The sequence below is a fragment of the Esox lucius genome, chromosome 4, assembly GCF_011004845.1.
Source record: "Esox lucius isolate fEsoLuc1 chromosome 4, fEsoLuc1.pri, whole genome shotgun sequence".
Taxonomy (NCBI): domain Eukaryota; kingdom Metazoa; phylum Chordata; class Actinopteri; order Esociformes; family Esocidae; genus Esox; species Esox lucius.
Window position 1 is genome coordinate 16,799,338 of NC_047572.1, and position 21,144 is coordinate 16,820,481.

Genomic DNA, 21,144 nt, shown 5'->3' on the forward strand with positions numbered 1-21,144 from the left:
GCATTTGTGCTCATTAAGTTTTAGATTTTCACTGCCATATTTTTGGGGTACAAAAGATTTAACATACATGTTTGAGGGGTTGGAAAGTAGAAATGGGGAGAAAAGCACAGAGTAGACAAGCTGACACTTGTGCATCCTGCTGTGGGAGGTCTGCTTCCACCAAAAGTCCCAGAATGTAGAGGTTATTATTGGGACTGGCTGTTTATGTCAAGAGGAGCAATTGAGTGGGGACAACGATAAGATTTTAATTAGAACCCAATTAACAGTTTAATTTATTTAATTTAAGTATCCAGCATTTTTGTAGATGGTGTAATAATTAGGTTATATAATGCATATATTATAATATATATACACACAAATATCACTGCTCTCCACACACATACACACACACACACACACACACAAACTATTTCAAAACCTAGATTTAGCTGGAGCCACTTGGTATTCGCACTGAGACCTTGAAGCAGGTGTTTCCCTTGTAGGATCTTTGTGGGATAGACAGGAAGGGGATTCAGACATATTGTAATTAAGTATGTCATATTTCATAGAAATCTGGAAACACTTTACATCTACCAGGCTAGAAAGTCAAAGGTTGTGTAGTGTTCTGTGGGAATATTTTGGTGTCTTCGGGTCATCTATCAAAAAACACAGATCAAAATCACATAATGACAGTTGACTCATCAAGCCCACAACAGTTAAGACCTCTTGTTTCTGGATGCTTAGATTCCGTTCATAGGCCGTGTAGCTGCTGCAGGATATAAATAACAAGGGCCCAAGGGACATAAACCCGCCCGCATGCCTGCCGAGGAGGCTTGAAGAGCCAGACCAATGTGCTGAAGGACAGCCCTCGAAGCGCGCGCGTGTGCATGTGTAATACACAGAGAGGAAGAGAAAGAAACATGTTAAGGAGATGATGAGCAACTCCATAGGCGCTGATTGGGGGCGTTACCCTCATCTTTATCGGACACGCCTGTTTCCTTTCGAGTTGAGTTCACTCGTGTTCGGTTACCGGAGACCATCAAAAGTGATCCCTCTGGGAAGGATAGAACGAAAGACCGCAAATCCCTCCGAATAGATAGAGAACAAGAGAAACGAAGCCTCGTGTAGGTTGAGGTTCTGACTATTCTACAGGACTTCCTTTATCTTCTCAAGACAGTTCTCACGCGCTCTTTTATCTGATAACTGAGATTTACTGAAGGAAATAAAGCAGTATTACTGATTATTTAACTTTGGTTTGTTGTCATTTTCCACTTATTTTGGTAATGTTAACATGGTTCCTATGCTAATAAAGTATATTTTAATATAATTTAATGAAAACTTTTGGTGGTTGTTTGACAACATCGGTGACTCGTATCGTTTTTAAGTGATGTTTCGCAGCTTTTTTGTCTGGGAGCGCTTCTTTAACAAAAATACACCCAGCCAGCGCCTCGTCCTCTGCGCTCCTAATCTTCGTCGTTTTCACGTGGTGGTCCAGTATGGCTTTTCTCTAGAGTTTTGACGCACAGCTTAATCACCCCTGGATGTTGACAACTCACCAGCCGAATCAATACTATAATTTTTCTCCCTAATATCTCAGAAATATAGCCGCGCTAGTTGCGACCTACAACCATCTGTCTCTGAGACTCACAAGCCCCGGGAAAGGCAAGAAGGGAAAAAATCGAGAGAGAGGAATAGGCAGTGACGAGAGGAGAACTGTGTTTTGATGTTTGGGATCCAGAACAACATCCAAAGGAGCGGGAGTGTTATGAAAGAAGAGCCTATGGTGGCTGGGATGAACGCAGTGCGGAGCTGGATGCAGGGCGCGGGGGTGCTGGACGCCAATACAGCCGCCCAGAGGTAAGTACATGAAGCTTGCCAACATCACTGGCCGCGGGGAATGGAGATTTGATGGATTGGAGGTCTTTATCCAGACCTGTTATCAGACCTATGCTACCAGATCTGCGTTGACGAGCAGTTAATATTCTTACAAAGATTGTTAGCCTGTACTTTATTTTCTATGCATATACTACTATAAAAGTTGACATGGGAGATTTAGCCTAATTATAGCATTCCATGGAAGCTTTGTGACAAGGTAGGCTTTTTTGAAATATTTATTTATTATTTCCACTGTAAACAATTAATTTATTAGCAGCCTATCAAATTAATTGGCAAAATAAACAATAGCCTATATACAGTGTAAAGCAATGTACGTTGTTTTTCTCTAGATTTAATAGCCTTTATTTTATTTTATATTCTAATTACATTTTAAATTTTTGTAATGATAAAACAACATCACCACAATAACTCAACAGTATTTTTGAAGCAGGTCATTTGTTTGAAAGAAAAATATCCTTCTTTGGCGAAAGATGTACTCTGGCAATTTGTACATTAACTTTGTTTGACCCTTATCTCGTTTCCAGTTTCAATTAAATTGATCAGAGAACAATACAAAAAATGCAGAAAATACAGACATTTCAAAATTGCTTAAAATGTCAAATTGAATTATATTTACATTATTAACTAAATATGATCTTAGTATCTCAGGAGACGTTATTTTAATCTTTATTTATTTTTGTTTAAATCATTTGTAAACGAATTAATTGGCATGACATCAATGTGAAAGTTAATGGAGCTTGGTGCTGCTCCCTGTATCCGCAGTGGAGTGGCTCTGGCCCGGGCACACTTCGAGAAACAGCCTCCCTCCAACCTCCGCAAGTCCAACTTCTTCCACTTCGTGTTGGCTCTTTACGACAGACAGGGACAGCCGGTGGAGATAGAGAGAACCACCTTCGTTGGCTTTGTTGAGAAGGAAAAGGTGAGTTTTCCCAAAAAACATCAAATATATGGCGTAAATATTTGCCTGCTAATAACTTGACTTAGATGCTTGAACTTTTAAATATATATGGTTTCATTTACTACCATCATTATGAATAAGTAATTGTTTTTCAATAAATGTAATGTTTTGGGGGATAATCGTTTGGACCTCATGAAAGATTTATTCAATAGGCTACAGACTGTTATGTACTCATTATTAATAACTTTGACCTACAAAGACGATTAAATGCGTCAATCTTGCCCTCCTATTCCAGCGTTAAACACAGAAATCTATCCCTTAGCTATTGACAATATTAAGGCAATGAATATCCTACGTTTTCAATTAATTAAACAAGTTTGCTGTAACAAAAGTATCTAAAGTAATTTCTTCTGACTATTGTTCCTGATCTAATTTTAACATTTAATATATGTGGTTAAGCAAATATAGATTTCTGTGATTGTCAAACAGTCCTGAATTAATCATTTCTTATTCATTATGGTTATATTCTGAAGAAATGTTTATATTTTCCAATGTCAATGCTTTTTAAAAGTATGTTGCCATGCCATGTGTTTTTTGTTCTCTGTGATCTGAGTAATGTGTGTGTGTGTGTGTTGGCAGGAAACATCAGGGGAAAAGACCAACAATGGGATACATTATAGACTACAGCTTCTATACAGCAATGGTATGGTCAGCACACACACAAACACACACTCACAGAACACACACACAAACACACACACAGAACACGCACACAAACACACACACAGAACATGCACACAAACACACACACAAAACACGCACACAAACACACACACAGAACACGCACACAAACACACACACAGACACACACACAAACACATATTCATTGTAAATCCAATCATCCTGGGAATTCCAACAAAACAAGTCATTTGAATAAAATGCATGGTATAAAAATGTGTTGTATATGAAACTTGGTTATTGACAAACATTTATTATTAAAACATTATTCGTTTTGTATTACGATTAGTGTACGTCCATTATTGGAACTTTTTATAAGCCCTGCTTTAATAACTGCTGTTACACTTCACTGACTAATCAATAGCTTATGCTTACATCATGTTTAGGTGCGACATGCTCTGAAATTCGAGATCAAAACAGGCATTAGTGCCAGCAAGGATATCACATGACTGTCATGACTATGAGACAACATTTTACTGACATCATAAATACAGACGGCCTCTGTCTGTGTCCCTGTATATCTCTCCTTTATGTCTCTCTCTATAATCTTTGAATCTACCTCGTCTTACTGTATCTCTAAATCTGCCTTTTCTTTCTATATATGTCTGTAGGTATTAGGACAGAACAGGACTTTTACGTGCGTCTCATCGATTCCATGACCAAACAGGTAGAGGGTTTTTCATGAAAGGTGATAGTGGGTGCATGGGGGGTGGGGGGGGGGGGCAGGACTGAGGTTGTTGGAGGGGGGTTGGAAGGGCCAGATGGACCTCCACACTACAGTCTGCCAGGCCAACTGCTCAAACGCCTGTTACGTAGCACACTTCCCAGATGAAAACCGCTTGGTGTGTGTGGAAAAAAGAATTACCACCAAAATTACCATCAAAACTTTTTTGTACACACAAACTAAACATTATCTATCTCTCTTCCATTGTCTCTTTATTTCTCTGTCTCTCTCCAGGCAATCATCTATGAGGGACAGGATAAGAACCCAGAGATGTGTCGGGTTCTACTGACTCACGAGATCATGTGCAGGTAAGATAGTTAATGTGGGTTGAGTGAGAGGAAGGCTTCATTCTGTACATGTGTGCCAATGTCTATGTTTGTGTCCCTAGAGTACAGTAAGATGATTGGTTTATTCAGAAACGGCTTGTCAGTCTGCTCTCCTTCCCCCCTTTACCCAGTGTGCATTGCTCCCCAGGTCCAGTGGGACCACAGCATGACCCAGTTCTGAGAGAGAGAGAGAGAGTAATAGGGGAAGATAGAGAGTGTAAGGGGGGAGCGTGGGGGGACCGAGAAGAAAGAACAGGAGAGAGAGAGAGAGAGAGAGAGAGAAAGGCCTTGTGAGAAATAGAGACGATCGGATATCTGGTTTTCCAATGATGTCAGAGAGAAATGGAGCTAACTGAGAATAGAGCGCTAGAGGCAACAAACAGCTCTGAACCTTCAGCTCCTCTAAACCTGCCTCTGTATCCCAGTTCCTCCTCCTCTTGCTGCTCCTCAGAAATTACAACGCCTAGTCATCACCTCTCTCAACACAAGTCACATCGCCAAAAAATCATGAACGAAATGCTTTTCTTAGTTGTATTTTGACTGTATTGATTGACTGAACATTTAAGATTTATGGACCCCCCCTCCTTTCATTTCCATCTCCCTCTCTACTTAAGTCGGTGTTGCGATAAGAAGAGTTGCGGGAACAGGAATGAGACGCCGTCTGATCCAGTCATCATTGACAGGTAAGTAGGCGCCTTGCCTTCTCCTCCGTCCGGGTCATGGCGGAGATGCACCTACACAACATCCAGGCAAGAGGCTGAACTTTTTCACCAGGCTGATGAACCCCCCCCACAACATACTGAAATCACACTTCGGTCCCCCACGATTTGATCATTTCGCTGTGAAAGTGCAGAGATGACGTCGAATGGAAGGCCAGGTCGTGTGTTCACCTGTTCTAAAATCCAAGCTCGGTCCCCAAACGGAGGTAGTTGTGTGAGGGTCTGTGTGTAATCCGAGAAGAGGTGTGTGATGGTGGGACTGAGCATTAGCAATGAACAGCTAAGGGCCAATATGGACAAATCCTGGCTGTTATGAGTGTTGGCTAACCTTTACCTGTAGCTGTCCACCCGATAATCACACACAGTAACTCCCTCATTAGTTCACTTGACTTTATATCTTCCTTCCTGCAGTTTTGCTGCAGTGGCCTGTTTCTCGATAACGACTCTCAACGAGACCTAGCTAATTAGCCAATCACTCTCATTACTCCTCCAATAGCGTGTGTGTGTCTGTGTGTGGGTGTGTGGGTGCGCGCGTGTGTGTGTGTGTGTGTATATGTGTGTGTGCGAGCAGTGTGTTTTGTGTGTTTGTGTCTGAATTAGTGCTAGCCTGGCTAATTATCCCCTGTAAAAGTTAATCAGTCTCTGAAACAGAAGAAAGCTATCAAGCCATTATTTAACGAGCAAAATAACTTGAGGAGAGGAGAGAACCTGTGAACAGTACAGTGGATGGGAGAGAGTGATGTGGTTCTAACAGTGTGTCTTTGTAAAGTTCAGGTAGGTGAAATGGCTGTGGGGTAGTTCAGCCGGTTTTCAAGCAGGGTCCACAGGGGAAATCATTGGAGAAGAAATTGCAAATTCAACCTCTTCGGCTCATTTAAAAAAAAAAAGTTTTATTATAGGCCTACCTTCAGAGCACGAGTAGGGTCATTTCCCTATTTTTGGTTATTCTATTCATATAAGGAGTACCATTGCACTATTCTTGTTTTGGTGTTTTGTAAATACTTAGAAGCCCGTTTGGTTACTTCATTTAGTGAAAGATGTGTTGCCTTCATGCTCAGTAAAAAGACTTAGGTGCTGTATATGCTTACTGATTGTTTCAGCTGGTTTTTCTTTATCATGCATTGCAAACCATCCATCCCTATTGATAATCATGTTTTTCTATTTATTCATTTAATCTGTTATGAGTTTTTTTTTTAAGTTGTAGATGCTTTTGTTCACTTCCCACTGGTGTGTTAAACTTGCAGATGATGTGTACAGGGTGAAAATGTACACTGATATATTTGAATCAATAGGGATACTTGGCATTGGGCTCAACATGTTGAGGCAGTCCTTTACGTGTTCAAGTTTGAAAAGTCCTGATCTAATTAAGTCTGTTCCAGTCTCTTAGTTGTGTGCTTGTTTGTGGGAATGCTGAATAGGCTACTACAACAGCTAATAATATAGAATATAGTAGTATGAAAAGAACAAATGAGAAGTGACTCTTTAGTCTTTGTCTCTCCCTCATTTCTCTCTCTCTCTCTCTCTCTCTCTCTTTTCTCACCTGACCTATTTTCCAGTCCAGGAGGCTTGTGTGATGGAGAGGAAAGAGATCATCTTTTTTTTTTTCTCCCTGTGTCCTAATTTCTTGTTTAGCTAATTCTTCCCTCACACCTGAACCACAGTCCAGTGGGCCAACAGCACCACATAGCGCACTCAGGGACTGTCGTCAGCCGGGGTTAATGCTAGCAGAGTAGAGAACATCACCACCTGGCTCAGTGTCTTTCTGAGAGCTCAAATAGTCCACTACTTGGATGACGCTCACAGTGGAATGGTAAACCCCTTTGCGTACATACGTGTAGGACTAAGAAAAAAAATGCGCACACACACACACACACACACACACTACTGCATACACGCATCCAGTGTAAAAGGCAGTCTGGGTTGTTGGGGTACAGCTGTCTCAGGGAGCACTGAGGTGAGGTCTTCCGCTTCACTGGAGCAGAACGGGGACACACACACACACGCACGCACGCACAGTTGCAATGCTTTATTTGAATCCGCAAATACCGTTTACATTGAAACTGGGATGAAATATCACTGAGCTTGTTATATTCTTTGACACACAAGGATACAAGGATACAATAGCAGCACCTTCAGACGAAGAGCTGTACCCTCGCCACACACTCAGGCTGAACATGACATCTGACACGGAGTGTAACGTTCACTAGCCTCTTTGCTAGCGATGTAGTCACTACACACACACACACACACACACACAAACAGGAGACAGCTCACATGCTAATTGTGCCGGTTCCAGACTCACCACTAAAAAAGCACTCAACTGAAAAGAAAAGACACACACTCAAAGACACACACACACACTAAATCAGGCCTTTTCTTTTGTGTCCAGTTGGTCATAAATCGTGTGAGCTGCAGTTTTGGTGTGAGCTGTTTCATGGTAGTTTGTGTAACTGCGTGTATTTCTTTGTGATTGTGTGTGTGGCTTTAAGGTTGAGGGGATGGTGGTATGTGAGAGAAAAAGTATTAGTCTTCAGGCAGGGCTGTCAGGGCAGCTGAAAGGTGACACACTCCTGTGCCCCTCTATATGTCTTCCCCAGGGAAACATGTGTGGCCCACTTTACCCCCTGACAGTGAAAGGATAATGAAAGGGACACTCACCGCTCCTCTGCTTCCACTCCTCTCTTGGCACTGAATATGTGTGGTGTATGTTGATGTAAGCTGTTTCCTTTTGAGCAAGTGTGTGTGTGTGTGTGTGTTTGGTGTTTGGTGTGTGTGTATGTTTATGCAGGTTGTTTCCTGGCGAGTGTGTGTATGTGTGTGTGTGTTTGATCTGTGTGTGTATGTTGATAGAGATTTCCTGGTGAGTGTGTGTATGTCTTGAGTGAAGAATGTCAGACAGGAAACGCTCCTCCCGGGTAAAGTGATGTCATCGCTAGCAACTTCCTGTTCAGAGGGCCTTATCTCTCCCTCCCTCCCTCCATCTCCCTCTCCATCTCCCTCTTCGTCTTGCTTCCTCCATCTCTACCTCCATACCTCGCTCCCTCTCTTTCTGGCTCATCACGATGCAGACAGACCTTCCCTAAGGTGCTGGTCGCTTCACAGCACTGACCAAAGCACACACATATACACACACTGACTGAAACACACACATATACACACACTGACTGAAACACACACACACGCATACTGACTGACTGAAACACACACACACACACACACTGACCTGCAGATCCCTGCATGTGTTTGGTCTCCCTCGCTCCCAGGGGACTGAGAGGGGATAGATGTGATTGACAGGTGAGTTTTGGGAGGTGGAAGCTGTTTTAAAAACCCCACACTCTCTCGGCCCTCCATGGCTCTTTCTCATTTTCTCTCTCCCTCTTGTTTCATCTGCGGTGTGTTTTTGATATTCTTGGCAGTACTTCGTATGCTATAAATAAAACTTTCCCCTTCTCCAAAATCTATTCCTTTGTCATTGTTCTTCCACTCTTTCATTTCACTTCTCACCCCGTCTTTTATTTAGCTTAGTGTTTTTGGGAATGAAGGGGTGTCTCTGGCCAGGGTTGACCTAAATGACTGTCGTTCTACTTCCCTGTGTCTGTCCAGGATCCAAAAGCTATTTTAAACACTCTGGTCTGGGAATTGCAGGGCAGAGTGAGAATGAGGACGAGATGAATTCTATGCCATTCTTTAAAACAATCCTGTAAGATTTCGCCAGATCACTCTCGAAAATAGAAGTCAGCTCAAATCCAGAGAATGCTGGGAATTGCCTTGAAAACCCGCCAGTAGGGGGACAGTGTGTGCTGTTCCCATCAAGTAGGCTAGCGGCATACGAGGCCACTGTGGATGGGGATGGCAAACAGGATAAAATGCGTGATTGTAGGTTTAATCCCAGTGCTAAGTGATCCATTTTACTTTTTTGGTTTTAAATCTAAACCTTTAGTTTTAAACCTAAAGCCCTTAACCAGAATCATAATCAGAATTTAAGCTTTAAACGTTACCACGGAGTTACTTGTAAACCTAAATGTAACCTGTTTTTGTTTCACTTTTGTAACAAAAACACAGGTTAAAAATGCCTCAACATAGGAGTAAAATCCTACATTTATCAGCAATAAACCCATAGAAAAGCATCACAACCGTAACAAACCACCCATTTCGAAGGGGAACTGTGATAGCTTTTGGAACAATACATCAAGTGCAGCATTAAATCATGATTCCATCACCTCTGTCTGTCTTTCCCTTTTCTATGAGGTAACTGTCTAATGCTGGGCTGCCAGTGCCTCGCAGAGAGTAGGACGGGAATGATGTATTCCAGGATTCCCCCATCTCTCTTTTTCTCTTCCTTTCGTCTCCCTCCTCTCTCTCTCTCCTCTCACACTCTCTCTGTCCCTGAGGCTTGCCCAAGAAGACGCGCTCAATTTGCTTTTGAAATGAAGCATGATAAGTGTGTGCCGCAGTGGCAGCAGCTCTGTTCTCACACCTCCCTCATTAGACCTGTTGACAGCTGTCTGTCTAAGAGCCACTGAAGAGTTGGCTGGCCACTCAGACTCTTCGCTCCATCCAAACACTGAGCCCATGTCCACAGACTTTGGTTTTTGGATTTGAATACCTTCAGAATCATTTCTAGACCCTGAAAAATAACAGGACGAACCAGAACACGCATGGCTGAAGCAACGTGTCACGAACCGCTGAGTGGCGCAGAGGTCTAAATCTCTGCCGCGCGGTACAGCGGCTCCACTGTTTACAGGAGTTTGACTCCTGGTTGCAGCTTTTCAATAATGTCTGGAGGTCCAGCAAGAGGCAGAGCCATTTGGCTTAGCGTTGCGTGTTGGACAAGTGGATGTCTGGCAGGGCTACTTTGTTGGGTTTTGCCCTTTTGACTCCGTGTGGTAGGTCAAGCACATGTGAGCTTAATCGTGGTGGTTGACTGGGGATAGTGACATTCTCCTCAGTTGAGTGAACAGTATGTTAAGAATCTGAATCACTTGCTAAGATGTGCTTGAAGGACACAACTTAATCTTCACTATCCCAAAACTACTGTGGAGTTGTTGCAACCACGCAAAGCCATAATCGCAAATTGGACATCACAAAATTGAAAAAGGAATATTGGGGTAAAATATGGGTAAAATAATACTTACCAATCAAAATGTGCAATTGGCTTTGATAATCTGAGTGGTTAGATATCTTAGAACTGATTCATTTTGTTTTGTTCCATGATCCTTACTTTGAGTCTCAATCTTTCTACGTTGCTTTTTTTTAACAACTTCACCCTATTGTTTGTGTGTTTACAACATGTCTACACTACTTGACCCTGCAGAAAGGATATGCCATCTTGTTTTTTAATTCTACATATGTGTGTTTACAGGAGATAGAAGGAGATAATAAACAAGATCTCACAAATTGGCTATAGACTTAGATGTTTATCCGTTGAGGATGAAGATAAATGTTAAAATTAGGTTGATGGCATTAATTCTAACTAGTTAAGTTAAGGGTGAAGATTTTGTAAAGGCCTTAAGAGTCAGAGTCAGTGGCTTAACCAGCCAACCACCCCCTTGTACTCAACACCCTGGCAAACCACCAGTCTGTATAAATGAAATAGCCCTCATAATTGCCACTAGCACAGAGAGTTTAAGTCAAATATGGACGTTTCCCCCACCTGGACAAACGTCTAATATAGACCTTGATCTGGTGTGTCTCCTTGATAAAATGATTGCAGAGACCGGTTCTATTAGTTAAGTATGGTAATGGAGCCTCACAGCATTAATGGATGTTGTAATATTCACTTCCTGCACTCATTACCTACACACACACTCACACTCACACTCACACACACACACAAACACACACACACACACACTCCCCCTCCATTGACCCTGCAGCAGAAGTCTGCTCTTCTCTAATGAGAAATGGAAATTACCCAATCCAGTCTAAGACACACACACACACACACACATACAGAATTTTAGTGGAGAGTTGAGTGGTACATGTGTATTATCACACTGAACAACCCAAGGAAATGACGGAGACTGTGATCACATTATCAAAGCCTCATAAGGCAGTCATCTTAATGGATAGAACTAGTTGGTGCTTCATGGTACAGCATCATTACAACACATGTATTTAGATATTATTAAGTAGACCATTATAACCAAATAAAGTAACAGTCGTGAGGTACTTAAACTGAATACACACACAGAGGTTCTGGCTAGAGCCCCATTCTGGCACGTTAAATGGCACTTGAGATGTACCAGATGAGAGGACTGGAACTTGAGTCGACAGAACGGAGAGGGAGAGGGAAAGAGAGAGGGAGACAAAAAAAAACTACATTGCTACTTCAAGCCTGTGGTAATAAATATGATAAGAGTGACTCCTGCCCTCTAAAGTCTGAGCTAAAATCCAACAACATGTAATTAATGTCCAATCAGTTGATTGGCTTACAGCGGTGATCAACACAGGTACCACTAATTAGCTCCCTTTAGACCAGTGTGTATGCACGTGTGTGTGTGTGTGTGTGTGTGTGTGTGTGTGTGTGCGTGTGCACGCGTGTGTGTGTGTGTATGTGTGTGTCTGTGTGAGTGCGTGAGTGCGTGTGCGTGTGCGTGTGTGTGTGTGTGTGCTTGCAGGATGTTGATATGCAGGATTGGGTCCCCAGTGAGATGCAGAGAGTTTTAGAATCAAGCTCATTATGAAACCAGGACAACCTGATTCTAAGGTGTTCTGCTCAACACAACTCAGACAAGTAGCAGTGCATACGTTTCCTCTCTCTCTCTCTCTCTCTCTCTCTCTCTCTCTCTCTCTCTATCTATCCATCTATCTATCTATCTATCTATCTATCTATCTATCTATCTATCTATCTCTCTATATATCTTTCTCTTTCAGTCGCTATCCCGCACATCTTCTCTCTTTTCTTCCTTTCTTTCCATAGTTCTCTCTCTCCTAGACTATTGATCAGTCTTTCTGTAACAAAATGCTGGATCTCATGTATTGTTTTAAGTGAAGAGCTGCCTCTAATCAACCCAACATCACAGGGCCAGCTGTAGACAGGCCCTCCCTGAGATGGGAGGATGTTTTTTTCCTCCTCACAATTTAGAGATGGCCCAGTCCATGAAAGCTTTGCTCCGATCCTCAATTTTTAGAGGGCTATTATAGGAACAAGCTGATGGCTTATCACATCGTGGGAAAAGTGGAGTTGCACAATGAAGTAGTTTGTCAGGCGATGTTGAAAAAGAAGACACACAGAAATATGAACCGAACACATAGACACTCACCTCCAGCCTGTTTGTGCACTCTTGTAGGTGTTCAATAAGTAATGAACAGCTGTGAACACTAGTGTTCCTGGAGAGTGTGTGAATGTGTGATTTATATTTTATATCCATGTGTGTAAGAGTGTTTTAAGAACCCCTGAAAGGAAAAATGGGACAACGAACCCTGAAACTGGCACGCACGCATTTCTGACACACACCTTTATCTCAGAGCTCTGTGCGTGTGTTTCTGTTGACATTCCTCCGCTTGGATAACCGTCTTGGCCTCCGTCCCACTGTCCATCCGGCCCTGGAAATGTCACCTCTCCATCACCCTCACTGCCTTCCCCCTCATTCATACCCCTCCTCCCACCTCACCTCACCGTTCCCCTCCCCCATTCGCCTACCTCTCCTACCTTGGCTCCTCTTCTGCCCGGCCAGTCTTCTCCAACATCGCTCTCCTGTTCTCTTTCCTTCTCTCCCCTCGTTGCCGGCCCATTCCGCTCACATCTCCCATCCCTCCCAGTCTTATGGACCCCTAATGCAACTCGTGTCTGCTTCTGGTTATCCTATTCGGAGGTTAGCTGTCTGCTCTTTAATGGCAGTGTGTGTGTGTGTTTGTGTGCTTGCGTGTGTGTGTGGTGTTTCTAGGGCATAATGTATGCACAGCCATGTGTGTGTTGAGTGTGTAGGCGTGCGTGTGTGTTTATGTGCCTGTCTAAGTGTGTGTTAATGACGTATTTCTGTCAGGGTTCTCACTAACACTAGTATTGTGTGTTTATGAGTTTCGGAAAAAAAAAGCGGAAAAAAAGAGAAAGAGAGAGAGAGTCTTATTGAGCGGGATCCAGAACCAGTCGCCTGAGGGAGTTGGATTTTATTAGGTGTTAAGGTCAAATTGGACCCATTCACTAACTTGAGACCTGAGACAAAGACAGAGAGAGAGACAGAGACAGAAAAAATTATATTATCATTGGGAAACAACTAAAAATGTCTCAAACTGACACCTCAAAAGTTCTACTATCACCAGCAACCGCACTTGTTTGATGGAGAGCAACATGTTTGTTACTGGGTGAACAACACAGTCAGTGAGTTAAGACTCCTGCTAGGACTGAAGGCCAAAGAACTGCATGCTTGTGTTTACACCTCACGGTGTACCTCAGCCGCAGCAAGAGTTTCTCCCTGGAAGTCTGAATAGAAAATGGTATTTACATATTATTTAAATGTAATTTAAATGAAATTCTTGTCACCACAATTGTTGTAATGTGAATGGGCTCATAAAGAGAGAGAGTGAGAGAGAGGTAATGAGCTCACACTACGCTAAATCAAATCAGACATAGATGTAAAGTACCATCCAGCAGAAGAAAAACATGCTGAACAGGATTTAAAACACGACTCCAGATCACAACACGTCCTGAAGGCCCCGGCTACTGATGCACAGCATCAGGTTTTACGCCCGCTTGGAACAGGCATACAGAACTGTCGTTTCGGGAGAGGAAAGAAAGATGAAGAAATAGAGAGAGCGAGAGAAAGAGAGAGAGAGAGAGAGAGAGAGAAAAGAGAATGAGAACGAGAGGGAGTGTTGTTGTTCATTAATCACGTTGTTCTCAAATGGGCTGAAATGAAACCTTTTTATGTCCAATTGATACAGTACAAGTACAAGTATGGCTATTGTTGATATTCCAGAAGTTGTACTCTGGTCATTAGTTGTAATGTGCTTTCTGGACATTTTACAAGAGGGTAGTTAGCAAGGTCGAGGTAGGGGGAAGAGATATCCTTTTAGTGTTTGTGTGTGTCTGGGTGCTTGAGCGTATGTGTGCATCCGTCCATGCATGTGTGTGTTTGTGTGCACGTGCGTGTGCACATAGAGTAAGTGTACGCATGTTGGTGAGTGTGTGCAATTTGGTCATAGGCATATGTGAATGCGCATCTTTGTCTGTGTGTGTGTATGTTTTTGTGTGTGTGTGTGTGTGTGTGTGTGTGCGCGCATCTTTAACTCCACTCGCTGAACTTACTGAGTGTCCCATCATAGCGTTAATCAAATTATTCCTGAACCAAATTTGACAGTTTTCATTAATTATAAAGGATTACTCTAATTGCCATTCAAATTTATTCATTCAGAACAGACGGCATTCTCTAATGTCTCAGGGAATTTGCATATTAAATAGAGAGGGTTGTTAATTAGGTATGCTAATGTATGCATGATTCCTTATTTTGTGATTGGTGACCATATGTGTCTAGGCAGGTGAGGACAGAGTCTAGAAGGAAGTTATTAATGTGTTTGATAAACGGCGAGACGTAGTGGGACAACACATTTAACACACATTTACTGACACAACAGACACACACACACACACACACACACACAAATCAGCTGATGCTAAGCTCCTTTACTATTGAAGCAGGAACATGAATTCTCCCACCACAGTCCAAGAAGGAATAATCTCAGAACATTTATGTCGTCTCAGAAATATCAAATGACTCAGTGGAGTTTTGAAGGATCCTCTGTAGAATCAAATGGAGGAAAATGAATGTGGTAAATGTCTTGGGGAGCTCCAGCCCAGGGGGATGTGGGGACTCCACGGGCAGGACTCTTCCAGGGTAGGGAGCAGAAAACCCCCATGGCCTACCAAGTCATGCATCGGTACACTTGTTAATGACGAGGCAAAACCCCTAGGCTTGACACACAGACACACACACACACACACACACACACAAACACAAACACACACAAAGACGATGCAGAGGATGGATGTTTCAGTATTTAGAGTTGTTGCTTAAATAAATCATTGCACTTTACACACGATGGGAGAAATATTACAGACTACTTTAACAGCATGCCACCGACAGAACAAGTGGCTTTCAAGTCCCATTGATGCATGGTCCTTACAATGAGAAGAGAGAGAGGAAGAAAGAGGAGGGAGAAAGATAGAGGCAAAGAAAGACAGAGAGATGGTGAAAATTGGAGGGAGGGAGAACAGGGAACTACTTCTGAAGTCCAACAATTCCCTGGAATTCTGGGAGATTTGTGAAAGTTGCCCAGAAGTTTCAGTGCTGGAAATGAGAAAGAGATACGTGTGGGAGGGAAGGAGACATTCTGCCCTCTACCCTACAGCCCTGTGGCTTCATCAAAGCTGAATCAAACAGGGAAAGCAGTGTTGAACAGTGTTGTGTTAACCCATGAGACAGATGGTTCCCCATAGCAGAAAGAAATATGTTACACCCCTGGCCCATGTCCTAAATGGCATCCTGGTCCCTACACACTAGTTTATACAGGAAGGTCCACAGAGCTGTGGCTGGGGATGAAGCTCTATGTAGGGGATGGACTGTCAGTGGGCCCTGATGGAGTAGAGAAGGGAGAATCTGTACGACACACATACCTCAGAGAGATAGAGAGAGGTGGAGAGAGAGACAGAGAGACTGAGGAAGAGTGGTGGAGAGGGAAATAGAGAGAAAGGTGTGTAAAGGTAGTGGGCAATAGAGGAGAGAGAGAGGCAATGAGAAAGTAGATTAAATGGAGTGTGATGAAAGTAGGGATGTCAGAAAGAAACTGATCTATAGCATCACCTGCAGACAGCAACATCGCCTGTCAACAGGAGCACAAAACAGAGGACAAGCAAACTGGATAGTTAGAGATGACTAGAGAAGAGAATGGTTGAAGAGCTAGACAGGGGAAAAACAAATACAGAAGGACCGTGACAATATTGCATGATACTAGAGATCAATATAGAATGTGGGGTACGACTCCAAATGTTTCCTCGTAGGCCTCCTCACCCTGGACCAACTCAGTGGAGTAAAGTTTTGTGGCTGACTGAAACAGTTGTTGCATCAAACATAATAATATTTGTTTGCTGCAGGGATGACTTGAAAGGGCTGTTATTATTGCTCCTCTGCTTTTTATTGGTGTCTGTTTTTTCATTCCGGAGATGATTGTGTGTTTAATTGTGCTAAAGTGACAAATAATCCCCGTCATAATTTGATGAAAGCGTGGGATCATTAAATTATCACACATATGGCTTTCTGTCTTGGTAATTATTTACACCACTTTTCAGCCGCCAGGCTAAGCATGTGTGTGTGTTTTCTGTTGCCAGGCTGGAAAAGCAGACACACACTCATCTGCTGAAATTTACTTCCACAATCATTTGTGTTTGTCTGGATAATTACGAGAGAGAGATAAATGTTTTTGTTTCATTAAACCGCAAAAAAAGTCTAGTTATTTTCTGTGTTAATAATGCAGCTCTGTTGCCTAATTGTAGCAGTTTTAAACAGCCTGGAACCAGTGATTACTACTATAGAATGTGTTTCAAACGGCACCCTATTTCCAATAACGCTCACTGCATTTTACTAGAGCCCTATGGTTCCTGGTCTCAAGAAGTGCACTAAAATGGAGTAGGGTGCCATTTGGGACAGGAACATGTACAGGGCCGACACATAACAAAGCAATTATTGGAGTGGAGGAGCACACAGAAAATGCATTGTCAGACGGCCTGCTGAAAGCCACCTAACCAAGTTGCCGTCAAATATCGAGGTCACTTTTGCCACGTGGATAAAGTTTAAATCGTTTGTTGCTTTGGTCACCGACAGCTGTGGCCCTGTGTGTGAAGGCATTAGAGGGAACGTCTGTTTGAGGCTGTGGGGAACTCAGTGGATCTCTGCCAGGTGGGTAAGGCCTAAAATAGGAGTGGCTGTTGATGGGTCAGTATGATCAGACAGGTGGATGTAGAGGCGTGGCTTGGAGATCCACTGTTACGATTGGGTGGCTGCTGTCCGTCAGTTGTGTGATTGGTTCAAAGACCGTAATGTCCACCAAACACAGCTGTCTCCATGAATGAATAAAAACACACGCGCATCCGCACTACGTCGAACCGGGAGGTCATTTCAGTAATTTAGGAATCTGAACCATTCAGCTCAACCAACCTCACCCTGTCTCTTACCAGGTTCTTCCTCAAGTTCTTCCTGAAGTGCAACCAGAACTGCCTGAAAAACGCAGGGAACCCACGCGATATGAGACGCTTCCAGGTGAGACAGAGAGAACGCTAAAACCACATGTGTTTCTTCACAACCAGCATGTCATTCTGTTTGAAAAAAAGCTTTTTTCTGCTGAATAAAATCTTCTCACTTGTAACTGTCTGTCACCTGTCTCACCTGTCTGTCACCTGTCTCACCTGCCTGTCACCTGTATCACATGTTTGTCACCTGTCTGTCATATGTCTATCCTGTCTGTCACCTGTCTCACCTGTCTGTCACATCTCTATCCTGTCTGTCGCTTCTCTGTCCTGTCTGTCACCTGTCTGTCATCTGTCACCTCTTTCCCATTTCTGTTCACTCTCTGTTCTGTCATCTGTCTCCGCTGTTTGTCCACTCCCTCATCTGTCTCACCTGTCTGTCACCTCTATCCTGTCTGTCACTCTCTCCAATCTGTCCCCTGTCTATCCTGTCTGTCACTCTCTCCAATCTGTCCCCTGTCTATCCTGTCTGTCACTCTCTGCAATCTGTCCCCTGTCTCTCCTGTCTGTCACCTGTATCCTGTCTGTCACCTCTATCCTATCTGTCCCCTGTCTCTCCTGTCTGTCACCTCTATCCTATCTGTCCCCTGTCTCTCCTGTCTGTCACCTCTATCCTATCTGTCCCCTGTCTCTCCTGTCTGTCACCTCTATCGTATCTGTCCCCTGTCTCTCCTGTCTGTCACCTCTATCCTATCTGTCCCCTGTCTCTCATGTCTGTCACCTCTATCCTGTCTGTCCCCTGTCTCTCATGTCTGTCACCTCTATCCTGTCTGTCCCCTGTCTCTCCTGTCTGTCATCTGTATCCTGTCTGTCACCTCTCTCCTGTCTGTCCCCTGTCTCTCCTGTCTGTCACCTGTATCCTGTCTGTCCCCTGTCTCTCCTGTCTGTCTTTGGCAGGTGGTGGTATCTACCACGGTGAGTGTGGACGGTCACGTCCTCTCAGTCTCTGACAACATGTTTGTCCACAACAACTCTAAACATGGCCGCCGGGCCAGGAGACTAGACCCCTCAGAAGGAACACCTTCATACCTGGAGCATGGTAAATACTCTTTCTCCATCTTCCTCCCCCTCTATCCCTCTCCTTTTTTCTCTCCCTCCCTCCCATCTCATTTCCATTCCCTTTCTTCTCACCCCCAGTCCTCTCCTGTCCTCCCTGAGATCCTTAGCACTGAGGAGGAAGAGAACATAAAGACGCAGTGAATCCTGTATTCCCCCAGTGGCCTGCTCTTGTTAGAATTGCCACAATGTCTTAAGAGAACCATGTGTCATAGCAGGACTGTGTTGCATATGTGGCCCAGGGAAGCTTAAAGCTGATGCTGAGCTTATTTCCTATGAGACCTGGCTGGGTTTATCCGCCAGCCTGAATCTCTCTCTGTCACTCTCTTTCTCTCCTCAAGCTCTTCCCAGGTTAAAACACAAACACACACAGACCCAAACCCATAATACGTTGTGATGATTAAGAGCCGGCTCTGATTTCTCCAAATCAAAGTAATCCAGTTAGATTTTCATTCTGTTTTCCCGGATGGTAAATAAGAGGAACATATTTCCCTGTGTGGATCGACGTCCACCCCAAGGACCATGAAAACGAAACTAAGACGTACACCAGATTAACATGGAACCTTATGGTTGAAGTCTCTGTGATGAGTGCAGGCTTTGGCCCCATACCAAATGGCAAGCTATTCCCTTATACTACTGCTGGACCATGTAAAGCCCATAGAGCAAGAGGGACCCAAGTGGGGCCAGAACAGAATATGATTTGGAACAGGGTGGGCTGAGGAGAGAAGAAGATATTGTGTTTTAGAAATTGTCTTGGCCCGAGTAAGGCTGTAGTAGGGGATGTGTAAGTGATTTGAGCCCGATGACATCTAGTGAGGCATCAAAGCCTGTGACAGACATTACTAGACGAGCAATGAGCACAACAGATGGCCAAAAGGAGGAAGATCCCAAATTTTAATCCTATCACATGGATTCATGTTTCACCATCTGGTTGGCACAGACACACACACACACACACACACACACCATCAGCGCCTGTGAAAGAAACCATGTCTTAGTTTGCAGGAGGAAGAGGAGGACCGATGAAGAGAGAAAGTTAGAGGCTGAATGAGAGAGAGAGAAAGGAAGATAAACAGAGAGATTGAAGAAAGAGTGGCAGGAGAGAGACAGGGAAAGAGCAGAAGTCATTCTGAAGTAAAGTGGATTACCCTGCGTTGAAGAATTACATCATGTCTGACAAGCTGAGGATCTGTAAAGTAGAGGAGATTAAGCCTTTATTTATTTGTATTTCCACTGCTGGTCTTTTCTCCAATCTGATCCAGTAATCTAAAGCCTGTAATAATGAGGTCCAGAGGCCAGTGGTACGCTGCACAGCAGGTCTGGATGGGAATTGGAGAATTTCATTTTTCTCTTCATACAATCTGAATGGTGAACACGATTTAGTACCTTTTAATCCCCAATTCTGTGAGGAATGAGGGTACATCTTTATAACAAGATTCTCTTCAAGTCCACTGCTGTCCAGGGTTAGCGTCTGCCTGTGCCTGTGTCTATTTAAATTCTGTCATGCTTTCCCGTCTTTTAATTTGTATATTTTACCGTGAAATTGTAAAATATGAGCTTTCACACCCTACCTCCACAGCGACCCCCTGCATCAAGGCCATCAGCCCCAGTGAGGGCTGGACCACAGGAGGGGCCACAGTGATTATCATAGGAGACAACTTCTTCGACGGCCTCCAGGTCATCTTCGGCAACATGCTGGTCTGGAGTGAGGTTAGCAGCACCACTAACCACTACCAGAACATATGTGACTCCTTATGCTGTAACTGTAGATGTGTTTTTGTGTCCAGCAGCGAATCTCCCAAAACTATTGACACAGCGACGGCATAGAACAATCACTGGCTAGGTTGATAATAATTAAAGGTTTTGTAGGGATGGTTCCGGGAACTCTCCCCACAGATCACAGGCAGACATGCTTTCATGCTAAATGTTTGCAGTGGTTTTATCAGAAGTTTGTTGATGCAAACCAGCCACCTGCAAAATGCACAAATAAAAATAAAACTCACAATTTTCCATATTGGTAGTTAATAATTAGTGTTTTATTCCATTGGATGCCCTAGCGACATAGGCAGGCAAGCACTTCCTCTATACTAAATGAGTCACTCCATGTCTTCTTTTTTAAACTGCTTATGATCTGTGACTGCTTAGATCTGTGACTGCAAACTGCATTGAACTGCATTGAGAAGGACATGGCATATGAACCCCTTTGTGTCATCTGTCCTCCACAGTTGATCACAGCCCACGCCATCCGGGTGCAGACTCCGCCCAGACACATCCCCGGGGTCGTGGAGGTCACGCTGTCATACAAGTCTAAACAATTCTGCAAGGGCACGCCGGGTCGCTTCATATACACAGGTAACTACACCTTCACAGTGATAGAACGGTACTGTATCCAGGATGGTGACTGGCTGTAGAGGGATGGTCAGAAGAAGAAACGGTCTGTTCTGCAACAGGGGCCACACAAACGGGGGGGGGGGGGGCAGATGGGTGGACAGCCTCAGCATGGTCAAGCTGTCCAATCAGCCTGCCAATGCCAAACACATGAGATCTGGGCACAACACGGTTCTATA

At 43.6% G+C, this 21,144-nt stretch overlaps 1 protein-coding gene across 6 annotated transcripts in view; it reads left to right on the top strand.

The window, feature by feature from the left end:
- Window positions 1-900: 900 nt before the first annotated feature.
- Window positions 901-21,144, top strand: part of ebf1a (EBF transcription factor 1a) — a 47,624-nt gene continuing 27,380 nt past the window's right edge. For 3 of the 6 annotated variants that reach the window (XM_010864693.4, XM_010864694.4, XM_020045832.2), the window contains exons 1-10: window positions 905-1,836; window positions 2,638-2,794; window positions 3,413-3,476; window positions 4,123-4,178; window positions 4,470-4,543; window positions 5,176-5,244; window positions 17,453-17,534; window positions 18,419-18,560; window positions 20,157-20,287; window positions 20,803-20,929. In XM_010864693.4, the coding sequence (XP_010862995.1) occupies window positions 1,703-1,836; window positions 2,638-2,794; window positions 3,413-3,476; window positions 4,123-4,178; window positions 4,470-4,543; window positions 5,176-5,244; window positions 17,453-17,534; window positions 18,419-18,560; window positions 20,157-20,287; window positions 20,803-20,929 (1,036 nt within the window). In that variant the 5' untranslated portion in view covers window positions 905-1,702. Of the gene's footprint in view, window positions 1,837-2,637; window positions 2,795-3,412; window positions 3,477-4,122; window positions 4,179-4,469; window positions 4,544-5,175; window positions 5,245-17,452; window positions 17,535-18,418; window positions 18,561-20,156; window positions 20,288-20,802; window positions 20,930-21,144 lie in introns of all 6 variants that reach the window. The other 3 variants (XM_010864697.4, XM_020045834.2, XM_010864695.4) reach the window with 3 other exon arrangements.